The 24,657-nt window shown below is 40.5% G+C and overlaps 1 protein-coding gene across 1 annotated transcript; it reads left to right on the top strand.

The window, feature by feature from the left end:
• Positions 1-602: 602 nt before the first annotated feature.
• LOC126458262 (prothoracicotropic hormone-like) lies at positions 603-22,909 on the top strand. The gene is made up of 4 exons (XM_050095190.1): positions 603-1,067; positions 13,417-13,650; positions 19,250-19,517; positions 22,705-22,909. The coding sequence occupies exons 1-3, from the start codon at positions 1,038-1,040 to the stop codon at positions 19,508-19,510; spliced, it is 525 nt and encodes a 174-aa protein (XP_049951147.1). The 5' UTR covers positions 603-1,037; the 3' UTR covers positions 19,511-19,517; positions 22,705-22,909.
• Positions 22,910-24,657: the final 1,748 nt, after the last annotated feature.

Genomic DNA, 24,657 nt, shown 5'->3' with positions numbered 1-24,657 from the left:
CTTGTGATTTCATTACTACGTTATTGGATCGAATTTTTTGTTGGCATTAATTTTTTTAAAGTTATAGGTAAAGGTAAAAGTTTGCGTCATTATGGGTTTTGGTGGCGTTTGAATATTCACTTAAGTTTGCATGATTTGAACATTATAGATTTTTCAGTTTAAATTTTTAATGATATGAATGCGTGTATAATGTTGATCATGTTCTCTGCTTTGGATGTGGAGGTTTTAAGACCTGTTCATTTTGGAACATTTTTCTGAAAACATTTAACTGAAGAGTTAACGAACTTAACTTTTTACTAAAAGGTATCTATGTCCTCGGTGAACATTACTTGGCATTGCTTGTATTTGATTGCTAGTTTGACGTAGTGGAGAATTTCAGGGTTCTAGAATGTCTTCTACCATTATCGAATTACTTTTTTGGTAAGATAAAATTAGATCGAAGGTGGCAGACACCACCTTATGGAACACATGTACTGACTTCGAATGGTCCAGAGTGTCCTTCGAGCTACATCTCCTTCAATGTAGATTTTTCAATGGAATATTGTCTATGTTTTGTAATTTTCATCTGATTTACATTTGAGGGGTGTGGAAACTGATATATGTAAGGGAGAGTGTAGTTGTTACTTGGTTTGATATGTTTTAATCTACATTATTCCCTTGTTACGTCATAATGTAACGCCTGACTTCTGAATTAGGGTAACATGAGCCGGAACGCTCCCCAATATTCTTTTACTTACGTGTGAAATTGATTTTCTACTGTGTGGATCACAGCTTCTTTTTTTCGCGGACGTGTGGAGACAGTTTTGCAGGGACGTTCCTATTGTCTCAGCCGTTGCCCTGTTTGTACCGGAAGCTGTCAGAGCCCTGTGTGTGTAAGGCAGAGGGTGTTGCCACCCACGCAGACGCTCCCTTTTCACCGGCGTCCGCCCGGCGTGGAGGCGAGGGTGCGCATGCGTCGCCACGGCAACCTCCAGCAGGTATAAAGACGGACGCTCACCTGTGGTCACCATTCCTCACCCATCGACCACACATCGGACATGGCCATCTTCTGGACGTTCTTTGTTTTGGTGAGTACGATCTCTGGTGTAGTCACTTTCCTACGTGTGTCTGTACCCGACATTTGTGCAACAGTTCTACTAGAAATAGTTTACCAGAGGCTTATATCATTTTCTGTTCTATTTACCTCTTCATTTACCTGTTCATGTAGTTTTCAGATATATACAGCTTCTTAAACTTTTTGTTTCAAAACCCGCAGGTTCCTTTCGACCATTTTAGACTGGTAAAGGAACAAGTGACTAGAAAAGAGTTCACCTTATATCGATTGGAAAGCTAACATATATTACTGCAGAGTAAAACATTGTGTCTGACCGAAACTCCCACTCACGTTCTTTGCCTTTCGTCGGCGAGCGCTCTACCAACTGAGCTACCCATGCACGACTCATGACCCGTCGTCACTGCTTTTCTTCATCCTGGATATACATGTATATACAATTATGAGTAATTTATCACCACTAAAGTCTCTGAATTAATGCGAGGAACTACCGAACATAAGATTCATGTTGTGACATGAAGGAAGCTCAAATTTAAAGTTTAAAAAGTGTTTCTCTTTTATTAATGATTTTCTGGTGGTCTTCTGAAATGCACCAAATGAATACCGCAGTTACTATTAGAGAATCCTCAGTGGAAACTACTAACCGTATTAGGACTGCCATACAATCTCGAGTTGAACCCTGTTAGGAAGTATACTGTACGCTACTGACATAGAATGTGGTGAAGCTTGAACAGCGGCATAGACGATGTTCTAGAACTGACACTACCGATAGCATTTATTATCCTTTTCTCAGTTAAAAATATTGTTTGAGACATCACAATTACTCCAGTGTATGATACCATAAGATTTAATTAACTGAAGACAGCAAACCAAATTTGGTTTCGCTTTTAGTGTCAATGACAGTATAAAAATTTCAATAATCTTATATTTTATCGCTTATAACTGATTTGGAATACTCTAAACAAGAAACTATATGTTAATAGTAAACTGTAATACGTGTAGCCAATAAAATAAAGCGCCTTAAAAGAAAACTGCTTAAAAATGTTCAGTATGTAGCCATATTTATTAATTAATTTGCGATGTGAATGTAAAATGACTCGTTCTACTTCATTACGACGTATCGCGCAAAATGCTCCATGCAACTACCTAACTAGCTTTTGGTTGGTTGCCATATCCATTAACAATCTTTAATTGAACCACGGTTACAGTCATGGAGTTAAGATCCAGGGTGGATAAAATAACAGTATAAGTCATTCTCATAGTGAAGACAGCAACAGTCAGTGTCTGTATAAAAACTTGTGTAGAGTCAACCAATATATTGATTTCTCCTACATATGTATTGCGAAAAGGTCATGAATTCAAAATTAAAGAAAATCCAGCTCGCTGTGGCCTACCAACAGTAATTCTTCCCGTGCAATACTGGCGATTAGAACAGAAAAGGGGGTAAGTGACAATGGTGCGTGAAAGTACCCTCCGCCATACACCATAAGGCTACTTTCGCAACAAAGATGTAGATACAATAGTGGATGTAAACATTTTCCATCCATCCTGAATCCTTGAACTTTTTAATATTTTACTTCATTGATTACTTGAAAAAGAATTGATAACATCGCTTTTAGAAGACCAGTAAACTTCCGCTTCTTTGAACTGTCATCTATAAAACAGCTTCAAACTTTTTATTCCTGTGCAAATGAGTCAAAGTATTAATTATTTGTCGTTTAAGCGTATAGGCGAGAAGAAGTTTAGTAATGTTTTGAAATTATGTTTAAAGTCTATCGAAAGTTACTAAATGCTCTATTAACAAACACAAAATGAGTATAGTCTGGGTAACTTGCTCTCCGCTTCGAACAAAAGGCAGTTTTTCACGTATCTCGAAGTTTATGACATCGTACTCCTGAACTGTGTGTCGCACAATGATATAACTTTGTCGGCACATTGAGTGTACTGTCTGCTAAATGTGTTGAGAATAGAGTTAGCACTAAAGAAGTGGTAAATTATAATGTCATGCCTGATGCGTCAGTTTTACTGCATGAACGGTGAAATTATAGTTAGCGAGAAAAATTTTTCCTTTCATCATTTTGTGGGAGGTGCCAGCGAGAAATGTTTCTTAAAGGTTTGAAGTTATCAGTAAAACTTGTGCATCTTACTAAGTGATTTCATCTTCAAATACTGGATAAATGTAGTCTGAGTATGTGCGTGCGGTGATTACGCTGCGTCTAGATATAGACACGATTTTTAACTGCAATATTTGTCTTACCGTGATAAAAGTTAAATGTAAGATTATACCTTTTAATAAGTAGAATATCACAGGATTTAAAATTTTTAAATTCTGTCAGTTATTGTGTGAATGATTGAAAATCTATTTTTTGTTGGCTCTGGAAGCCGCTTGACGGGGAACCTGCAACGAGATTGGATGCAATGAGCCGTATTAGCCGTTTACCAGTATAGCGACTGAAACTAAATGGGATCTGTTTTGTTACGTTTAAAAGACACTGTATTTTCGGTTAACCACATGGTGGGGTTAAAGACTTAATCTTTTATGTACTGGAACACGTCTGCACAGTTTGCAAACACGTAGGAAAAAATATGCGAATCATGTATCATTTTTCTCTTCCAGATCCAAAGCATCAAACACCTCACCTTCTCTGCATCCTTTCACTTCACGCTTTGTATGGTGAAAAGTTTCTTCTTTTCCTTCTACCTCACAATCAACGCTTCACTTCAATACATTACTCTGGGGAAGATGTTTGGTTTCAGAAATTTACCGTCCAGTTCTTGGAAGCTCAGAAAATAGTAGCGCATATGAAAACTGTCGTCGTTTTACACTGCAGGAGTATTCAGTACTGTGGAAACGGTTTGTTTTTTATGTCTTCGTAAATACCTCACACAGATGCTACGTCTGTTCATTTTGGATTTTATCAGGCAAACCAACGGCAAAGTTGTTTAATTAAGAACCCTCATGGGTTTGCTCAACGCAAGCGTACCACATTCATTAACTTACCTCTAGTTAACTACAGCTTTCTATTCGACGACTGTATATAATTTTCAAGCCTTATTAAAGATTCATCCAAATGCACTCGTGAGGATTTCACACAAGGTGTTTGCTCTCCACTTCCCTAAATCGAATGATCGACATGCAAATAATCTTGCAACAAACAGTCATCATTTAATCGTGTTGATCCTACAGTAAAATTAAATTCATCACGCTCTTTTCATTCATCACTGAGGATTTCACTTAGACGCCTTCGTATTGATAGCTTTAGCTACTTCCCCAAATGTTGCTTTTCGTCGGGTGCTATTCACTGCTTGACACCCCTCTTGCGAGCGTCTCACAGTCGTCTCAATCTGTCACAGAAGGATGTTAACGTGCCTTTGTGGCTGACGGCAGTAAGTGAATTTCTTTGTGAGTGGCGGAAACATCTGCTACCAATCTGAAGACTATTGTTTGGCTTACACCACACAATTATGTACCAGTTTTTCGTTTCCAGTGACAATGTATATAAAAAAAATGGCTTCTTCGAGCATTATGTATCGCTAAAAGCGTGTAAAGTCTGCCCATGCATTATCGCTGCTAGCCAAGCCAGGTAGGCACCGTCCACAGAACGTACGATTCTTCAGAGCATCTGCCCAAAATGTCCGGTTGGTGGCATCTATTGATTGGCCACAGTACCCACAAAATATTCCAATTACCACGAATCGAGGCGTCAGAGCACCCCACATTATCACTAAAATCGGCCATGATCGGACAATCAGAGTAGCCTATGTTCCGTTTTAAAAGCATCTTTCCACTTTCTGCTTATGACAAGGTGTACTGAAAATAATCGTTTACATTATGTGCCCTCTCACCATAAAACTCGTATTTCTGCATACTGAACACCTACACTTACGACAGCGCCATCTTGATTCGGCTTATAACCTACCTTCACTCTTTGTTACTGTATATTACTAACGTAATGATTTATGTTACCTAATATTCCCTATTTTGTAGAAACTGTATCGATTCCGAGGAATAATGCTAACCGAAGGACTGAAAGCAAGATTATAACCCTATCACTATCGCACAGATAACTACCATGTAAAATAACAATTCGAAAGAAATTTCGCAAACTATTACATAATGCAGTGTATTTATCTACACTTTTGAATGTGGAGCTGAAGCTGTAGTAAATTTGATTACGGAATATTAAATTACGGTTGCCAGCTGAAAACTGTGGAGAAGTTAATAATTGTTAATTATTAAACCGAAACAGACTTTACATAACTATTCATAGGTATGTAAGTAGGCAGCAGTGGAAAAAGATGCATGCTTAGCTTGAATGGAAAATCCACGAATGATGCAATGGGTTTAAGTTAATTAATATTACAATGAAATTGTTTAAGTTAATAAAACTCAGTATGATTATGTACTAGCAGTAATAACGCGAGATGTACTGAGCAACATCACACACTGTAATGCCGTCGTCAGGTTTCGTTGAGCGAGAGCGCACTTTTGATTACTGTTTTAAAATAAATGTTATTTCAGAAGAGCTCGTAATATATTGATTAACTAACAACAAACACTGCTCGGAAACCGATTACGGAAGTCAAAAATATATGAAATATTTGCAAAAACACAACGAAATTACAACAATCAGTTTTGTCCACGTTGAATCTTCACTTTAAGTTGCTAGAAATTTGAACTTGCATTTGCTATGCACATTTTTTATTTAGTTGTTGACAGGTTTCAGCACGAGCATCACAATACACACTGACCTTAAGTTAATTATTACTGTACCTAGTTTTATGAACTGACTGTTTTTAAATTAACTGGCAAATGCAATAAAATTTCTCTCAGTTGAAATAATGATATCTCTTTTACTTATGATTCACTCAGCAATAATGGTGAAAGAACAGGAACTTGTTGATGGTTAGAGAAGAAGGACAATCAGTGCCACTAAAGGCAATTATAGTTAATCAGAAACACTGCAATTTTCAGAATACACTGCAGTTACGACGCTGGCAAGCCGCGTACAGAACTAAGCAATTAAATGGCTCGGTCTTACTTTGAAGCGAGCTGCAGATAGTGGGAAGTAATGCATTGCTTGGCAGTAACTAATGGCAACAGGCTATTCTTCAACAACGAGTAATTTACAATAACTATGACCACTATTCTTCTTCCAGTATTTTAATCACCAATTCTTCTTGCATACTTTACACTGTGTCTACATATCTGGTCGCTCATCCATTTACAATGCCTTGCCATACTTAAAACACCATTTCAGCAACACACAATCCATTATCCCTTCAGCACCGCCACTCTGCGTCCATACTTCAGCACAGTTAACTTGCAACTCAACTTCTGTCTCTCTTTCTGTGCGCTCTAGCACCGAATGATATTATGACCATAGCTGAAACATGTTCTTTGGATGTTATACAATACGGATTTCTCTGACTTTGGTAGCTTTTCTACCACAAAATTTTACAATTTCTTTTTCCAATAGCACTTGAAAGTTTCTCAGGTTAATACTTAAACTCTGGTTTTTATGTGTCTGTTTGGTATCTGAAAAACTGCTATGAAACTTATATTGATATCGGAATGTGTAAATCTCAGTGCATGGCGACATAACTGTGTTAAAATTACATTTTGAACAGAAATATTCGGAGCTCACGCTACACGATGCGAAATCCAGACTAGTCAGTACATCTAACAATTCACCTGCGATAAAGCAATCCGTTTTCAATTAAATTTACGTGTGCTAGATGACTGCAAAATAAATGATTCAGGTTAAAATGTTGACTCTAGATATAGCTAAGCTTTATCTTAGTCTTGTAAACAATCACTGTAATTATTGTAATTACAGAGCAAATGAACATAAAGATTAACGCATCTGACTTTCTGAAAAAAGAACTGCTTGAAAATTCACAAGATAGCACTATACTGAAATCTTCTACTGATATTCGGCTTCTGAACTTACATGATATCATTTTCATAAATACACTCTGACAATCACTGTGCCTTACAATGGGCATGATTATTGGTGATAATTGAATTTATTGGCTTATCTGTGCGCACGGAACGCTCGTCTGTCCTGCAACCTGATACTATTAGGAATGTTGATCTGACTGTCCAAATTTCGTTTACCGTACTTGCGATGTGCAGTGCAAGACTGTATTTCACCAATTTTCACAAAAATGCTTCTGCAGCATACAATTCGCGATGTGCAGTGCGAGTATACAAAACACATTCATAAAGGTAATGAATGAAAAATGAGGAAACAAACTTAACGACTGATAAATGAAAACAAAGACTCCAAGTATAACTGTGCTTCATTAAATCATAACTACAGTACACCCTTTCATAAAGTTCTCACATCTAGATAAGTTAGCAAGATATTTCTTGATAATTTTTATGTGTACAATCACTTTTCTTGACACTAGTTTCAACTGTAAAACAAAACCGTACGTTCCATTATAAAATTTCAGCTGCAAACTTCAGCCATACGCAATTTCCTAGTAATAAGAAACTACACAATTACAAATATGAAAGAAGTGGATTACATTAACACTTCAGTTCGTAATCCTTTCATTAATATTTGCTCAATATTTTCAATATTCCTCAAAACTTACTATCACATAATCCGTTTTGAATAATGCTGCCTCCACTACACGGCAGGCCAGCTTCCATCCTTTTCAAACCAAGTACATTGCCAGACTGTCTAACACACATTGCCTGCTTCTCTCTTCAAAAGAAGCAACCTCTCTGACCAACGGGTCTCAAGAACAGACTTACAAAGAATATGGTTTTATGGATATTACAGAGTTGAGTACATTTATCAAATTCACAACTACCTTGACATTTATGGTCAAATGTAATGTACGTCCCCCTTCATTCTTCGTAAGTACTAGAGAGCTTTTAAAGTAATGAGCACTGACAAAATTAATAAAGTACACACACAACCAAGAATTTACATCGAAATTACAGAATTAATTAATTGGTAATTATGAGGCACTTCGTTGCAGTGTTATAGGCGCCTCCATTCATATCAAAAGTAATATCGTCTACTGACATACGATAATATATCGTCACTGATGTAATAATAGTTCATTTTCTCTTTAGACGAGTTCTCCCCAGTCTAGAATCAATAAAAGTTGGAAGTCTTTGAGTAAGCAGTGTACGTATTCAGTGTTTTCTAGTTTTTGCGAACAAACCAAACTTTATACTATTTATGTTGAGATCCTATGCTAAGGGGAAAACTATTTCAATTACCGCGAAGTACTGAGGCGTCCGTTACCTCTGGAAATTAGTTACTCTTTTCAAATCAAGAAGAAAATATAGTTCTCTTAACACAGTTCACCAATTTTCCATGAGGGACGGGCTGCTTTGTTATTTCCTCTCTCCTCTCCTCTATGCAAAGTTTGTGTGCAGGGTGAGGCTAATCTCATCCAGTCATTGAAACCAGTTTTGAGTGGGCTAAAATAAAATGTAAACAAATAGCATCATGACATTAATTAAATATATATGAATGAATCTGTGGAACTAAATCAATGAAGATCTATGATATAAATATAAATAAATAAATAAATAAATAAATAAATATATATGCAGAGTATCCCATATATATATGCAGAGTATCCCATATATGCAGATGTGATGATGATGATGATGTTTGGTTTGTGGGGCGCTCAACTGCGTGGTCATCAGCGCCCCATATATGCAGAGTATCCCATATATATATATATATATATATATATATATATATATATATATATATATATATATATATATATACACTCCTGGAAATTGAAATAAGAACACCGTGAATTCATTGTCCCAGGAAAGGGAAACTTTATTGACACATTCCTGGGGTCAGACACATCACATGATCACACTGACAGAACCACAGGCACATAGACACAGGCAACAGAGCATGCACAATGTCGGCACTAGTACAGTGTATATCCACCTTTCGCAGCAATGCAGGCTGCTATTCTCTCATGGAGACGATCGTAGAGATGCTGGATGTAGTCCTGTGGAACGGCTTGCCATGCCATTTCCACCTGGCGCCTCAGTTGGACCAGCGTTCGTGCTGGACGTGCAGACCGCGTGAGACGACGCTTCATCCAGTCCCAAACATGCTCAATGGGGGACAGATCCGGAGATCTTGCTGGCCAAGGTAGTTGACTTACACCTTCTAGAGCACGTTGGGTGGCACGGGATACATGCGGACGTGCATTGTCCTGTTGGAACAGCAAGTTCCCTTGCCGGTCTAGGAATGGTAGAACGATGGGTTCGATGACGGTTTGGATGTACCGCGCACTATTCAGTGTCCCCTCGACGATCACCAGTGGTGTACGGCCAGTGAGGGAGATCGCTCCCCACACCATGATGCCGGGTGTTGGCCCTGTGTGCCTCGGTCGTATGCAGTCCTGACTGTGGCGCTCACCTGCACGGCGCCAAACACGCATACGACCATCATTGGCACCAAGGCAGAAGCGACTCTCATCGCTGAAGACGACACGTCTCCATTCGTCCCTCCATTCACGCCTGTCGCGACACCACTGGAGGCGGGCTGCACGATGTTGGGGCGTAAGCGGAAGACGGCCTAACGGTGTGCGGGACCGTAGCCCAGCTTCATGGAGACGGTTGCGAATGGTCCTCGCCGATACCCCAGGAGCAACAGTGTCCCTAATTTGCTGGGAAGTGGCGGTGCGGTCCCCTACGGCACTGCGTAGGATCCTACGGTCTTGGCGTGCATCCGTGCGTCGCTGCGGTCCGGTCCCAGGTCGACGGGCACGTGCACCTTCCGCCGACCACTGGCGACAACATCGATGTACTGTGGAGACCTCACGCCCCACGTGTTGAGCAATTCGGCGGTACGTCCACCCGGCCTCCCGCATGCCCACTATACGCCCTCGCTCAAAGTCTGTCAACTGCACATACCGTTCACGTCCACGCTGTCGCGGCATGCTACCAGTGTTAAAGACTGCGATGGAGCTCCGTATGCCACGGCAAACTGGCTGACACTGACGGCGGCGGTGCAGAAATGCTGCGCAGCTAGCGCCATTCGACGGCCAACACCGCGGTTCCTGGTGTGTCCGCTGTGCCGTGCGTGTGATCATTGCTTGTACAGCCCTCTCGCAGTGTCCGGAGCAAGTATGGTGGGTCTGACACACCGGTGTCAATGTGTTCTTTTTTCCATTTCCAGGAGTGTATATATATTTCGTGTATGCAGAGTATCCCTTGTTGCCAGGTAAGTGACGGTCTTCCACCGACTGCGTTTTTTCTTAGGTGTTTTTCCCACATACCCGGTGGGAGAACCTCTGGTAGCAGCGATCGAAAATCGTGAGTGGGAACATGACTGACGATGAAAGTTTGCGTCATAGATGAAAGTTTGCGTCATAGATGGTTCATGTAGCCTGAAGTCATAATGGTTAAGACGACTGCTTGCAAAAATCAAGATACCTGACTTTCGAGTCCTGGTTTTCAACTGACAGTAACTATTCATTAAATAACCATCATTAAATGTTGAAAGTCTACTAGTTGCCCTACTGCAGACTAAATTTTGGGAATGGGCTCCTCTACTATGCAAACAATTGTTCTTTTTAATGCCCAAACATGTTTCAGCTCCATTGTGCCAGCACCACATCAAATGGAACATTAATTCACTTCTGTAAAATACAGACATGTTTTAAGTAATAATTATTGTAATAAAACTAGGCCTAAATTTTTATGTCTGTTATGATTATTACCTTATTTTCCATAATGCTAGATGGTTTCAGTAGGACTACTGTATACACGAAGTGAACTGAATGAACACCTTAGTGTTATGCTGTTACCTGGATTCCGTGTGTTCGTTAACGAGGCTGTCATCGTTTTATTCAGGAAGCCAATTCTGACGGCCTTACTACTACCCGAAAGGAACGTTCATTCCACACACCCATGTATAGCAGTACTTTCTGGAATACTGCTACCATTTATTACGATATAGAGGTGTTGCCGAAACGGGAGCAGTAGACGCTGAGGTATTCTCCTGTATCATCTCAATATCCAGATATTTAACAGTCTAGACGGTTTCGCTTTACTACGTGGGCATCTGAAGTTTTCCGAACGTACATTGTCAGTGACAATTGGCATTGACTTCCGTTGGTGTTTGCCACATAGTGCGCTTCATTGCACCCTGGAACACGCATTAAGCCAGTTAGATAACGCGGAACATTAGACAAATTGGACTCCCAGTCAGTTTTACCAGAGTTTCAACACCTTAGTGTATTTTAACTTGTTTGAATGTTCCTTTCACTTGTATATTTATCCGAATACTTTCAGTTATTTTCATAGTATCTGTCCTCAACTGCGTGCTCATTTGCTACGAAAATACACGCAGAAAAAAACGATACATTCCTTTCCAGAACCATGCTCATAAGGGACGATTTTGAACTTCAAAAAACACAGTGACACAACATACACAGAAAGATTTTTGTCCTAATTTTGCCACATAATCGTTACTTAAAATGTGTCTGTATTTTACACAATAAATGTGCTCTCCGATAACGACACAAATCTGTTGAAACGTGTAAGCGCATTAAAAAGCACAGTTTTCGGCGTGGTAGGCGGATCTGAATTCCCTCTGTTCATTACCTATTATCGTTCTTAGAGCAACATGAAACGTTCAGACCATTCACTTCCAGTTAATTCGTTCTTTTACACTACTAGACATTAAAATTGCTACACCACGAAGATGACGTGCTGCAGATGCGAAATTTAACCGACAGGAAGAAGATGCTGTGATATGCAAATCATTAGCTTTTCAGACCATTCACACAATGTTGGCGCCGGTGGCGACACCTACAACGTGCTGACATGAGGAAAGTTTCCAACCGATTTCTCATACACTAACAGCAGTTTACCGTCGTTGCCTGGTGAAACGTTGTTGTGATGCCTCGTGTAAGGAGGAGAAATGCGTACCATCACGTTTCCGACATTGATAAAGATCGGATTGTAGCCTATCACGCTTGCGGTTTATCGTATCGCAAAATTGCTGCTCACGTTGGTCGAAATCCAATGACTGTTAGCAGAATATGGAATCGATGTGCTCAGGAAGGTAATACGGAACGCCGTGCTGGATCCCAACGGCCTCGTATCACTAGCAGTCGAGATGGCAGGCATCTTATCCGCATGGCTGTAACGGATCGTGCAGCCACGTCTCGATCCCTGAGTCAACAGATGGGGACGTTTGCAAGACAACAACCATCTACACGAACAGTTCGACGACGTTTTCAGCAGCATGGACTATCAGCTCGGAGACCATGGCTTCGGTTACCCTTGACGCTGCATCACAGACAGGAGCGCCTGCGATGGTGTACTCGACGACGAACCTGGGTGCACGAGTGGCAAAACGTCATTTTTTTGGATGAATCCAGGTTCTGTTTACAGCATCATGATGGTCGCATCCGTGTTTGGCGACATCGCGGTGAACGCACATTGGAAGCGTGTATTCGTCATCGCCATACCGGAGTATCACGTGGCGTGATGGTATGGGGTGTCATTGGTTAGACGTCTCGGTCACCTCTTGTTCGCATTGACGGCACTTTGAACAGTGGATGTTACATTTCAGATGTGTTACGACTCGTGGCTCTACCCTTCATTCGATCTCTGTGCAATCCTACATTTCAGCAGGATAATGCACGACCGCATGTTACAGGTCCTGTACGGGTCTTTCTGGATACAGAAATGTTCGACGGCTGCCCTGGCCAGCACATTCTCCAGATCTCTCACCAACTGAAAACGTCTGGTCAATGGTTGCCGAGCAATTGGCTCGTCACAATACGCCAGGCACTTCTCTTGGGTTCTAGGGGCTCAGTCCGGAACCGCGCGACTGCTACGGTCGCAGGTTCGAATCCTACCTCGGGCATGGATGTGTGTGATGTCCTTAGGTTGGTTAGGTTTAAGTAGTTCTAAGTTCTAGGGGACTGATGACCACAGATGTTAAGTCCCATAGTGCTCAGAGCCAATCACTACTCTTGATGAACTGTGGTATCGTGTTGAAGCTGCATGGGCAGCTGTACCTGTACTGGCCATCCAAGCTCTGACTCAATGCCAGGCGTATCAAGGCCGTTATTACGGCCAGAAGTGGTTGTTCTGGGTACTGATTTCTCAGGATCTATGCACCCAAAATTGCATGAAAATGTAATCACATGTCATTTCTAGTATAAATCTTTGTCCAAAGTATAGCCGTTTATCATCTGCATTTCTTCTTGGTGTATCAATTTTAATGGCCAGTAGTGTAATTTTTTGAAAGAGTATTCATATTTTAATCTGTCTCTCTGTCTTCTGCTGCTTCTGGTGAAGTGAGGAAACGCGGCATTGACGTGTGAACTTGTGACAGCAGTTGTGGGGCGCCATGGCCAGTGCTACGAGCCTGGAGGATCGCCTGCGGCCGTTGTGGACGGAGGCGGAAGCGGAGGCGGCGGCGGCGGCGCTGGCGGGGGCGGCGGGGCCGGTGGGGGCGTGCACCGATCCCGAGGACTGCGCCTTCCACAGGAGCGTCCGCGGCCGCGGTGGGCACCCGAGGGTCCTCGAGGTCGCCATGCCCTGCCACTGCCGCCAGGAACACTCCTTACAGGTCTGCGGTCTTTCTCTGTTCTCTCACGTACTGACAATGACTTTTCCTTGATGAGGGCTCTGTAAAGGGGATAGCTTGGTCAACTGAGCAGCTATTAGAAATAGAACTAGCGATTCCGATTACTAGATCAAATATTAACACCCAGGAGAACAGTTTACCGAACGCATATCTCTTTAGCACTGCCATAAGATGAGTGTCACTGCTAGGTTTGAGAAAAGTAAGCCAAAGACCTACAGGGACAGCAGTACTACAGTTTAACCGTGACTTACAGTGCGCGAACATTTCTGCGCATTGTAGCGACACAGTCCTCCCGATCCGCTATTAAAAAATAAATTAAAGTGCCCAGGAACTTAGGTCCTGTGTTACAGGCTCGCGATATCGCTTTGGAGATCAGAGAGACCGCAGATTCTCGGAAGCGACGACCCAGAAGGCCAATGAAGCAACTTGACCGCCGCGCGCTAACGGGGCGTCAAGCAATGGCTGCGCGCCAAACAGTGTCTCATCAGTTCAGGAAACAGAGATAATTAGAGTAATACTTCAGCAATTAAAACTAAAGTTTATAAGAGAGAAAAAATGGCTAAAGATCGAGACAAGACAGATTGACACAAGGGAGCATCAATATCATATGATAAACATTAAAAACTAATGTCAGAAGCAGTCCGAGTAGGGGGTTGGGGTGGAGCGTAATAGCCAACCTGTGAATGGCTGGCACTTCTTAAGAGGTATTTTCTTAGCGGAACGTACCATGCATCCATAATTCAGTCTCATTTCCGATACAGACTCTTTGATGCACACTTCCCAGGGAGACGAGGTAAAATTCAGTTCTGCGAAGACATGATGGTATTCACTTCTCATATTGATCTAGTGAATAGATGAAACCGGAGTGGTATGTGCTCTGGGTAACTGGTAACGGTATTCGAACTCGTTTCTACCTGCAAACCTAAAACCACGTTTATATTCCTGGAACAGCTGTGAGATGTTTTGGATTCTATCACTAGAAACATGTTTATGTCCATAATATTGCGCTATTCCTCTGCTTAAAGCGTTAGTAATGCGGCTCTAATAACCTTTAATGTACATAATCACGTTTTTTATTGGAATGTTCACGTTCCTAGCGAACGGGCGTTATAAGGCTGTTGATGTAATTAAATTTTCAGTCAGTTCCTGTCGTTGCGTAACTTCTGCCAACTCAGATGTAAGCACTGGTACTAAGGCAGCAGATTTTTCTCACCGGTACACAAATTTCAGTGACCTAAAGTACGCTCATAAGCAATTCAGTTGTGTATATATTTGCGAGTTATTTACAGCTAACGCCGTTTATCGCTTCTTGAACCCCATTTCCTTAGCATTTAACATGCGGAAAGGGCAAAGACAGTAGTCACATTTGCTATGGAGTACGAGCAATAGTCGCTGTGCCACTGTCTTCTTTTAACTAAGAGAAATCGTTATTTGTACGTTTTTTGTCTATTTACGGCTTTCGGCCTGTGTTTCACGCAAAAATGAGCGAGTTTCAGGTCCCTTTAACAGTCCTGTTTGATGTACTAGTTGCCGGAATGATTCGATTGTTACCTATGTTCGGATATAAGTTGTCTTGCACATAATGTAATTGAAAGAAATTGAATGAAATAACTTCATGCGATGTAGTCAATTAGTATTTACCTCCAACTACGCTCTTCTTCCGGATGTAAATAAATTATTAATACCACGTTTCGGAGTATGCATATCAGAAACATGTTCGCATCAAAAATAATTGGTTCTATAGGCTGAGTCAGCGTGACAATAGACACTCACATGTGTTGAACATAACTGCTTTTTTTTAAAACTATGACTCATTATTTTCATTCAGTGTGGACGATAATAGGAAGTGTATTTCAACGAAAATGTGTACCAACCGTGTGAAACATCGACACTGAATACAATACTAAATGGAGACAAGCTGGAAATACTTGAAACTGGTCACACATTAAATAAATAAAGTTCTTCCAGCCCAGGTGAATGGCTGTTGTTATTCAAATATAAACTATGTTTCACAACACTCACAGAATTCCTTTGTTTTCAGGTGACGAATTTTTGTTGTAAACGTTTCTCGAAAAAATTGGACTACTTTTAAACCGTATGCTTTTGACACCCACTACCAAATTTCTGTGGTGAAAGGCACTGAACCTTTTCTTCTCACACTACTCAAGCATATACTAATTGCTGTTCGCATCTTTTTTTTTTTATTTCAGTGCCACCCAGTTGCATTCTGTTGTACACAATTCTCTAATTCGCCGGCAGTTCTCCTGCCAAGCAAGCGCAGACGTTCGCCAGGCAGTCTAACTGGCAGGCGTACTGCTGAGAGGTACAGAGGGGACCGGTGTTATGGGAGCGAGCACCCACGCAGACAGAAGTTGGCACGGATCCGTACAAAAGAACAGTTTTCGTTCTTGTTGTCCTATTTACCGGTCTCTACTTTAGAGAGAGAAAACATAGCTTATTAAGGACGATGTGTGGAACAGCCTACTAATGGCTCTCGGCCTGATTTTCACACATAGATAAGTGAATTTTAGATCCTTTTACCTGTCCTGTTTGATATACAAGGTACCGCAATAATGCGATTGTTACCAATATTTAACTTACAAATTCTGTCTTTTCCAGTTGAAGAACTTCCATTTAACTTCCCTGACAACTATGTTCTCCTAAGGCCCATACCAAGTTAGAGGTACTGCACAATTTATTAAAGTTATTCTACGACTAATTTCACTTGTTCGATCCATTTGATATTGCTCCATAGCGTTGCTTTGACGTATTTAAACCACACTGTGGGCTCCAAGCGTTTACCAATAATCTTGTAACCTGATACTATCAGTTTATTCCTTGTCGTTCTAGGCATTAATTGGCATCTCGCATTCGTCCAGAAAGGGCCTTGGAGTTGATCATGTTTCAACAGTAGCGGCTAAATATGGAGACAAAGTAATACAAAATGACCTTGCAAAATTGTTTACAGAATACCTGCAGAGGCAAAGAATTCCAACAACCGAGAACTAGAGTAGGCTGTAGAAACTGGTGTGATATTACGATGATAAAACTTGTTCCGAAACCAGAATTGTAAGCGATTCCAGGACAGTGTGCAGTGGTCACGAGTAAAGTGTATTCGTATTTAGCAATGGGCAGGTTCGATTATGTGAGGAAATTGAGAACTCTGTTCTCTAAAACCGAAAGGAATCGCATACACATCCGAGAATGGAAAATTTTTCGAGTGCAACCTAACTACTATCAGTACCTAAAGCTTCAACCAGGAAACAGGCTGTATTCGTAAAATTAGAGGTTCTCTCTTCTCGGATACGTATATTTCGTGCCGGTGTCCATAATATCGTATTTCACGGTCTTTGGTGGACTCTAAAGAAAATAGTCTTATGTAAATGGATAAAAGGAACACAGTTTCTGACATTCGATTTCCGGTAACAGTTTAATTTTTGCATTAAAAAAAACGCTCGTTTTGGATTAGCGTGTTCCATTTGCTAGGCATTCTTTGTCATATGATTTCTAAGAAACATATGAGGGCTATTCGAAAAGTATGAACCGTTCGGTTGGGAAATGGAAACCAAGTGAAAATCCGATGAAACTTCGGACAGATGAGTTGGTCAGTGTCTCTGGTATGCCTGTCGATCGCGTCACGTCACTCTTTTCAATTCTGAGCACACAGTGATCACGTAAAGATGCTTAAAACAACAGTTCCTCCCTCCAACCCGGACTTGGCTCCCTCATCTCTGCTCACATGAACCGCTGGGTATGAAGACAGCATTTTAAAGACAGTGTGTAAAAGTGGGGGATGGCGAAGGGGCTGCCTTTTATGACGAGGATATTGATAAGTTGGTACAACTCTACGACAAATGTCCAAGTCGGAGCGTCAACTATGTACAGAAATAGTTGGAAGGTGTAACTAATTGTTGCAAATATAACATTCTTGATTTTCACTGTGGTTTCCATTTCGCAACGTTCGGAGTGTACTTTCCGAATAGCCCTCGGGTTTCAGTGCACCGATGTTTTCGGTACAATCATTTCTCGAGTTTTCATAATAAGAGATATCTGCAAAGAAACAGACATTTCTAAAACCTGGAACGTGAAACTGGTCTCCAGAGTCGCCGATTTGAGCCGTTTCTCGATGTGGAAGCCTTGTGAGGCGTAGTGCCCTATACCGATCCTGCCTTTGAGGCGGTTAAGTGGGAGATGTGCCTCAGAGCTGGATAGTGACAGAGGGTGACGCGAGACTGGACGCGCACGTAGTTTATGTGTCAGCCGATAGAGGACAATATTGGATAGGGTGACTGCGATTTTAGTTTCGATTGTGCCCATTAGAGTGCACTAAAGTAATAGAATGTTTTTCATAAACTGTGCTAGTATATTCATAAAGTGTTATTATGTCTTTTTGTGTATGTACAATGTTATAAATGTGTTTTAGCAGTATGAATGATGCGTGAGTGTGGTTTAAGGTTAATATGAAGATAATTGTTTAGCGAATTATGTAGTAGGATTTAGTGTGGGAACATTTAGAAGAAGTATGGATGTGGACAAAGGGGATTTTTGTAGAATAGATTGGTAAAGTAAGTTTATGGTAAAGGAAGAGTAAATTCAGGTATAAATAACAATAGTAAATAACTTTATGCATAAACAAAACTTAAGCATATTAGATAATTACGTCGGTAAAAAGTGCTGTCGTTAGGTTTACTATTTTGAGATTGGTTATTGATGAAAAGCGCGGACTGACGCGGGAGAATGTTGTTTTGCTATTGGCTGTTGAGTACACTGAGCGATGGTAAAGCATTATTCTTCGCGCGCCTTTCTCTGCTGGTAGAGAAGACTGAGAGTATTCTAGAGAAGAGTGGGAGCCTGGCCATGAAACAGTTCGGACGTGTGTAGTAGAAGTTCCGATGGAAACGATAAGTTGCTGGATCTAGCATTGTTTCATACATCAAAAGTGTTGGAAAGTGACGGCAAAATTGTTCCGATGTGTGTGCAGAAATTTCGGAATTTTTAAGTGAGTTTTGTGACGAGAAAAGACATATATTCGGCGTGTCGTGTTGAGCAGGTCGGTGGCTAAAAACTGTGACTGCATTTGGTACCGACAGACTTAATATTTGGCGAGCATTATCAATCAAAAACAATCAGTATTTTTGTAGCTATTACGTTTTCGGGAAATGCAACACCATAAACTTGCTAACGTGAGTGAAAGGGATTATCAGTGACTGCGCTAAGACTAGCACGGGCTTGGCAGTGATACTTGTTCACCTAAGTTTCAGAATATATTAATTAAGGACAAAATATCCAACCTTCCATTTGTGTGAAAACTTTCTCGCGAAACGTAGATTAGTGACTTAAATTGCAGCCTGGTTCACGTCGACGTACAGTAGTTTTCACTCGGCTTTCCTACTGATGATCTGTTGAGACAATGCTCTCAGGTAGGTGCAGGTCCGTCGTAAAGGGACGGAAAGAACCGCGCAGCCGCACTTGTTCTCGAATTTGGTATCCGACTCGACGCTAGTTCTCGAGTGCACCGAGAACGTTTCTCCGGCTGATTGTCACCAGTGAGCTGCTGAGGTGGGCGTGTGCCGTGTTGCAGAAGCTGGGCGTGGGCCACTACCCGCAGCTGCTGCGGCAGGTGTCGTGCCGGCGGGACGCGGCCTGCTGCCTGGAGCCGTACCGCTGCCGCCAGCTCAACCACAGCGTGCTCGTGCTCGTCGACAGCCACATTGTGCCCGACGAGCTGGACGAGTACAGCGCCGAGAAGCTGCCCAAGGAGCTGCGCGACTCGCACTGGAACTTCAAGGCCGTCAGCGTCGGAGTCGGCTGCCAGTGCGTCATGGACGTGCTCGCCTCCTAGGCAGCAGGTGGGGCCTCCATACACCCACCCAGCGCCCCACACACACATCACACTTTCCCCGTTGTCTTTCCAGTGAATAGATTTCATACCTGAAGTCTCATCCTGGAGGTCTTCGAAGCACCATTCAGCAGCTGTCACAAACACGGAAAAAAGATGACAATCAAACGCCTTAGTTTTCGAACTGTTGATGAAGAAGAAAGACGATTCTCATTTTTATTTTCGGATGCAGTCTTCCCCTCACCTACTCCTTCCGCTAGTTGAAAAATGCGACCTGCATTGTCCTGTCGTTTCACACTTTGTTACGTAATAATCAATAACATAAATCCTTATTGCATCCCGGAAAACACAGGCCATATAACGTCTTCCAGATTAAATCGGATGTGTCTGCAATGGAAAAGAAATTTCACCTACTGGATTCAGTGGTGTTATGCTTCTGGCATGAAATGTTGGAGCTACGTTTTATTCACAGTTACAAATCGGAGATACAAAGTAAGACAGTTCACACGTTACTCATAAATTCATTTTCACCTTCGCTTTTAATGAGTAATTAACATTTCCACAATGATTTCTCATTACTCTCATTATTATTTGATGCCTATGGTGTCATTTATTACGCAAATCATTAATCCCCGATCGTCCAAAATTTCTCAGTATTTTCATATGTGGTCACAGTTTTGGTAGAACTATCATTTAGCTCAACAGTCATTTAGGTTACAGCAAAAGAACACAACCACTTCTGAATTGTCATCCATTCATAAACTGTTTAAAATTACGTAACGGCTTTTCGTTAACTTTAAATGAATTTCCCCCGGCGACAAACAGTTCAGAACAAAGAATTTCATAATGACACTGTATTTTGGCGTATACACTTGAATGAAACACACACAACACAATTTGTTTAAAAAATAAAAAGAACTAACCAAAGCTATTGCGTTGATCCAGCACCAAACAACAGCTAACTTTCGAAATAGCGAGAAATCTGTGCATGATGATTATATTTCCTTTATACTGATGTGGTATACAGAGAACATTGATTCCCATAAAACAGGGACAAAAGATGATATCATCTAAAACTCAAAAACTGAAGTGCTAATTGAATCAAACTAAGTAAAAACGTAGAACACAGGGGGCTACGTAAATGAAACATGAAGCCATAATTACAGAAAAGGTATTTGTCATCGATTTTAGAACATGATTCAAATGTACAAAATTCTTTATCGGTTTCTTATACCATCTGTAGCGGTAATACAAAGCACGAGGAGCAATCTATTTAAATACAGCTATATGCGATGTTTTATACTGCGTATCGTGCGCTTAATGCTAAGGTAATTACTTTTGTGCTCTCACGGATGTTAGGATCTGGGAAAGAGCACTGTGAGTGACAACAAGCCACCATGAGGCATTCCAGATATTGTGTATAGGATTTAAATCACGAGCATGAGTTGGAGATTCTTATGAGCTAAACTGCTGACTGCTTGCACCATTGGGAGTTCTGAATTGGCAGTCGGACAATATAAATATTTCGTTAACGCTGTGCCATAGTTTTTATCTGGCTGATTAGGAAATCAGAGGTGTTGAAAGTACGTAAATTCCGAATAGCTAACATTATCTGCATCATTAATCAAGTAACAAAGTTTCTTTATACAAATGATAAATTTAGAGTCTTCCTTAGTTCCTTCTCCGTTTTTATTACTCATTGAATTTCTGTTAGAATTAATAGTTAAAGATACGATTTTCGCAAATCAACTCATTCATTGTATGTTTATTAATACCTGTATGTAATATGCATTATATTCTCTATAAATCACTTTTGACAGTGAACAACTGTTCTCGTATTTTTATCACAATAAATTAGTTTCAGTGTTACTACTGACTGAGAATATGGTAGAGAAAACAAGAAATAAGAAGCAACTAATCCATTCTAATAAGGCAGTACCATCCCTTCTATTCAACATTGAGTACGCAATGGTTCGTAGAGTCACCGATATCTCTGATAAAAATCTGCATTTTTCCAGACAGGCCTGAATTTACTCTCTCAAATTCCGATACAAATAGAATGACGTGCTATGTCGCTGAGTGACAACACCACTTTCATCATAAAAAAATACATTATCCTTCTTCAGATGCTTTCTTAATAGTTCTTACCTTAAGTAAAACTATCAGAAGATAAAATAACACACGCACAGTCAATTTATTAACCACCTGCAATTCAACAAAGGAAAACTGTCGTTCATACCAAAATTGAATATCGTATTGCATTACAATATATGGGATGCAACAAAACGATAGCACCGTCTGATGGTATTTCCGGACGTGGGTTCCTACCCTCAGTCCGCCCTCTAACAAAGGCCGCTCCAAGCTGGTAGGTGTAGTTCACCTTGTATATCGCATGTATTTTCAGCACCCGAAATGCCGACTGTTCAATTAAGAGCAATGAATGCAGTGAATGAAGACCTAATCGTTTAGCAACAATCTAGCTTTTCACTTTTAGAGATTGAAACAATGAGCCATTGTTGATCGTCTTATCACGGGATCAAATGCTGTTTTATTCGGCAATTCATCGTTTTCAGCTAATGTGTCCTACATGTTCCAGCTAGACCAAATAGCCAACCCGTACCGGCGCAGACGTAACCAGCTCTCCTTATTCTGATACATATCCACACAGTCAATAAAATAGTGGCATTTATGATGGCAAAGATGCATACCACTTTGCTAGTGACAGGCTGTTTATCGCAAAGAACAGAACGTTACGAGGTCATTTGAAGAGTTTTGTGTAGTCACACCTGCTTTCGCAAGAAAGCAACTTGCCTGCGTGCTTCCTTAGCTTGGGTTGCTAACGCTGTGTTGAGGGGGTCATCCGCCTTGACTGTTCAATGGACGCACTCTGGTCGTGTCCAGGCAGCTCACCTCTCCTAACAATTTCTCTGGAGTCCCAGTCACATACAGTGAATTTGCAAAGTGGAATGATACGGTCGACAAATCTTGTTGCGCACTGAAACAGTTTTGATATGATGCCATTTTAAGGAGCCAAAGTTCCAGTCGTACTTGCGTATGCCAGAATTTGACTGAGTGCCGTTTCCTTGACAAATTACAGAAGGAAACAGAATTCCTTTCAGAGAGTATAATATGTATATATGTATGTAATATGTATATCAGTTTTATTTTTCTTAGCTTATTCCCATGTTCTGTTGCAGTATGGGACCCCGCACCTGGACTTCTCCCACAGATGACCTCACTGCTATGTACCTGGCCGACGTCGGTGTATTTACGCTCCGCACGTGAATTGATGTGTCGCAAACACACTTTCAGTATTATACATTAATGTGAATTAAGAAATAAATAATTTTGGAACCTAAACTAGACTAGAAGTAGATCTCTTATACGAAAGACTGACTAAGACTGAAGCACACCATTATTTTTTAATTAATACTCATGCTGGTTTTCAAAGTACAATTACAGTTTACCATTACTGCACTTTACTCTATCTAAATTAACAATTAATGTTTCTTTCGAGCAGAGATTCACGAAGAGAAATAAGAATCGTCTCATTACTCTTGTTAGTAAGCAAATGTATACCTTTATGTAAAGAAACATTGCAGTATTCTGTAACTGTACACTGTGGACATGTATAAATCTCAATAAACTTATTTCGTGACTAGGATATTCGAGTAAGTGTTAGTGAATGTAAGGCAGCAAATATTCTAGTAAAGTTTTTACTAGGTAGGCCACATTCTTCTTCTTCTCGCCATCCATGTTATACCATGGTTTAGAAGATATTTTATGTCTAATGAAAGACAAGACTTTAATTTTAAATTTCCTGCAGGATTCCCTCCTAAGGCGATGGAGATTGAATTGATTCGTTCTTCACCTACATGTCGTATATAAAGTAACCATATTTACTACTTTAATCATTAATTTAAAAAAGGTCAGGAAGAATATCGTTTTGTTTCAATAAGTGTGTCTGGAGTATGGCTGATTCTGAGAATAGGTGAGTCTTAAATCGATAAATAAGCAACAACTGGAAGGGACTAAGCATGAACTGAAAGGAATGAAACGTTTAACGATAGCAAAACGAAGCATAACTTTTTTGACCACATATTTGTCGGGACACTTCAGGGTAGTATAAAATTAGAGGGTACTTTATTATATTAGGAGAACGAGTCTTTCACTCTGAAGAGAATTGTATTCTGTGATGGGTTTTCTGATAGCGATCTGAAGCTGCAGCTTTGTTTTAGCGACTGAGTTATTCCAGAACTTAACTCCATGTTTTAATTTGACATGATCTCTCCCTTACTCCACCAAATTGCTTAGAGAGTCTCCTACATACAATGCTGGATTACTAAGACGTATGTTTGGTGTTAACTTTCAGATGCTGCATGTTTTCTTTGAGACAGCAAGAAGCAGATTGATGGTGCGTCTGATAAACGTTCTAATGTTTTGCATCTCACACACGTGTACGAAATGCACAGTTGAATTTCTCATTTCATGTTGTAGTATGTAATTTTGTCTTTCATTTAACAGATTATACGTTGCCAAGTTTACACGATGCACACCAGATAATTCACTGAGTACAAATTGGATATAGTTCTCTGGTACTTCAATTCTATTTGAGCGGTACTTTAATCCATACAAGAGCTACTATCAGAAGTTTCATAACTTCAATAGACGCCACTTTTGTATCAAACTATCTTAGAGTGAAAATGTGATCTGCTGTCGATCAGTTTTTTCGAAAGCCAGCAGAATGATATTTCTATATGAATATTTCTATATGATATTTCTATGAATGGTTGTTATTTTCTGAGGATAGTCATAGGCAGTACCTTGTAAGTTACATTCAGCAAGGTGATGCCTCTGTAGTTACCTGTCTTCAGATAGATGGCATGGGGGTTAAGAGAGTTCGCCTCTTCAAACATTTGGGATCTTGGTTTACGAGCAATAACAGCATAGAAATGGACATCAAGGAAAGAATAGCGGTAGAAATGAAATACATGTATTCTCTCAGGAGGCGCTTAGCTCATAACCAATATCATCGAATACTAATATGATAATGTATAACACAGTGATTTACTCAACAGTCATGTTTGGTTCAGAAATCAGGAGTATGACTAAACGAGAAAAAGAAAACTATTAATATTTGAAAGAAGAAT

The sequence above is a fragment of the Schistocerca serialis genome, chromosome 1 (assembly GCF_023864345.2).
Source record: "Schistocerca serialis cubense isolate TAMUIC-IGC-003099 chromosome 1, iqSchSeri2.2, whole genome shotgun sequence".
Taxonomy (NCBI): domain Eukaryota; kingdom Metazoa; phylum Arthropoda; class Insecta; order Orthoptera; family Acrididae; genus Schistocerca; species Schistocerca serialis.
Note: the sequence above shows the minus strand (reverse complement) of the source record. Positions and strands in the feature narration are given on the sequence as shown.

Bases quoted from the DNA above. Each gene is read 5' to 3' on its own strand.
- LOC126458262 (XM_050095190.1), top strand. From the start codon at position 1,038: ATGGCCATCTTCTGGACGTTCTTTGTTTTG. The intron at 1,068-13,416 runs GTGAGTACGATC...TTGTGACAGCAG, and splicing joins TCTGGACGTTCTTTGTTTTG to TTGTGGGGCGCCATGGCCAG. The intron at 13,651-19,249 runs GTCTGCGGTCTT...GCCGTGTTGCAG, and splicing joins GCCAGGAACACTCCTTACAG to AAGCTGGGCGTGGGCCACTA.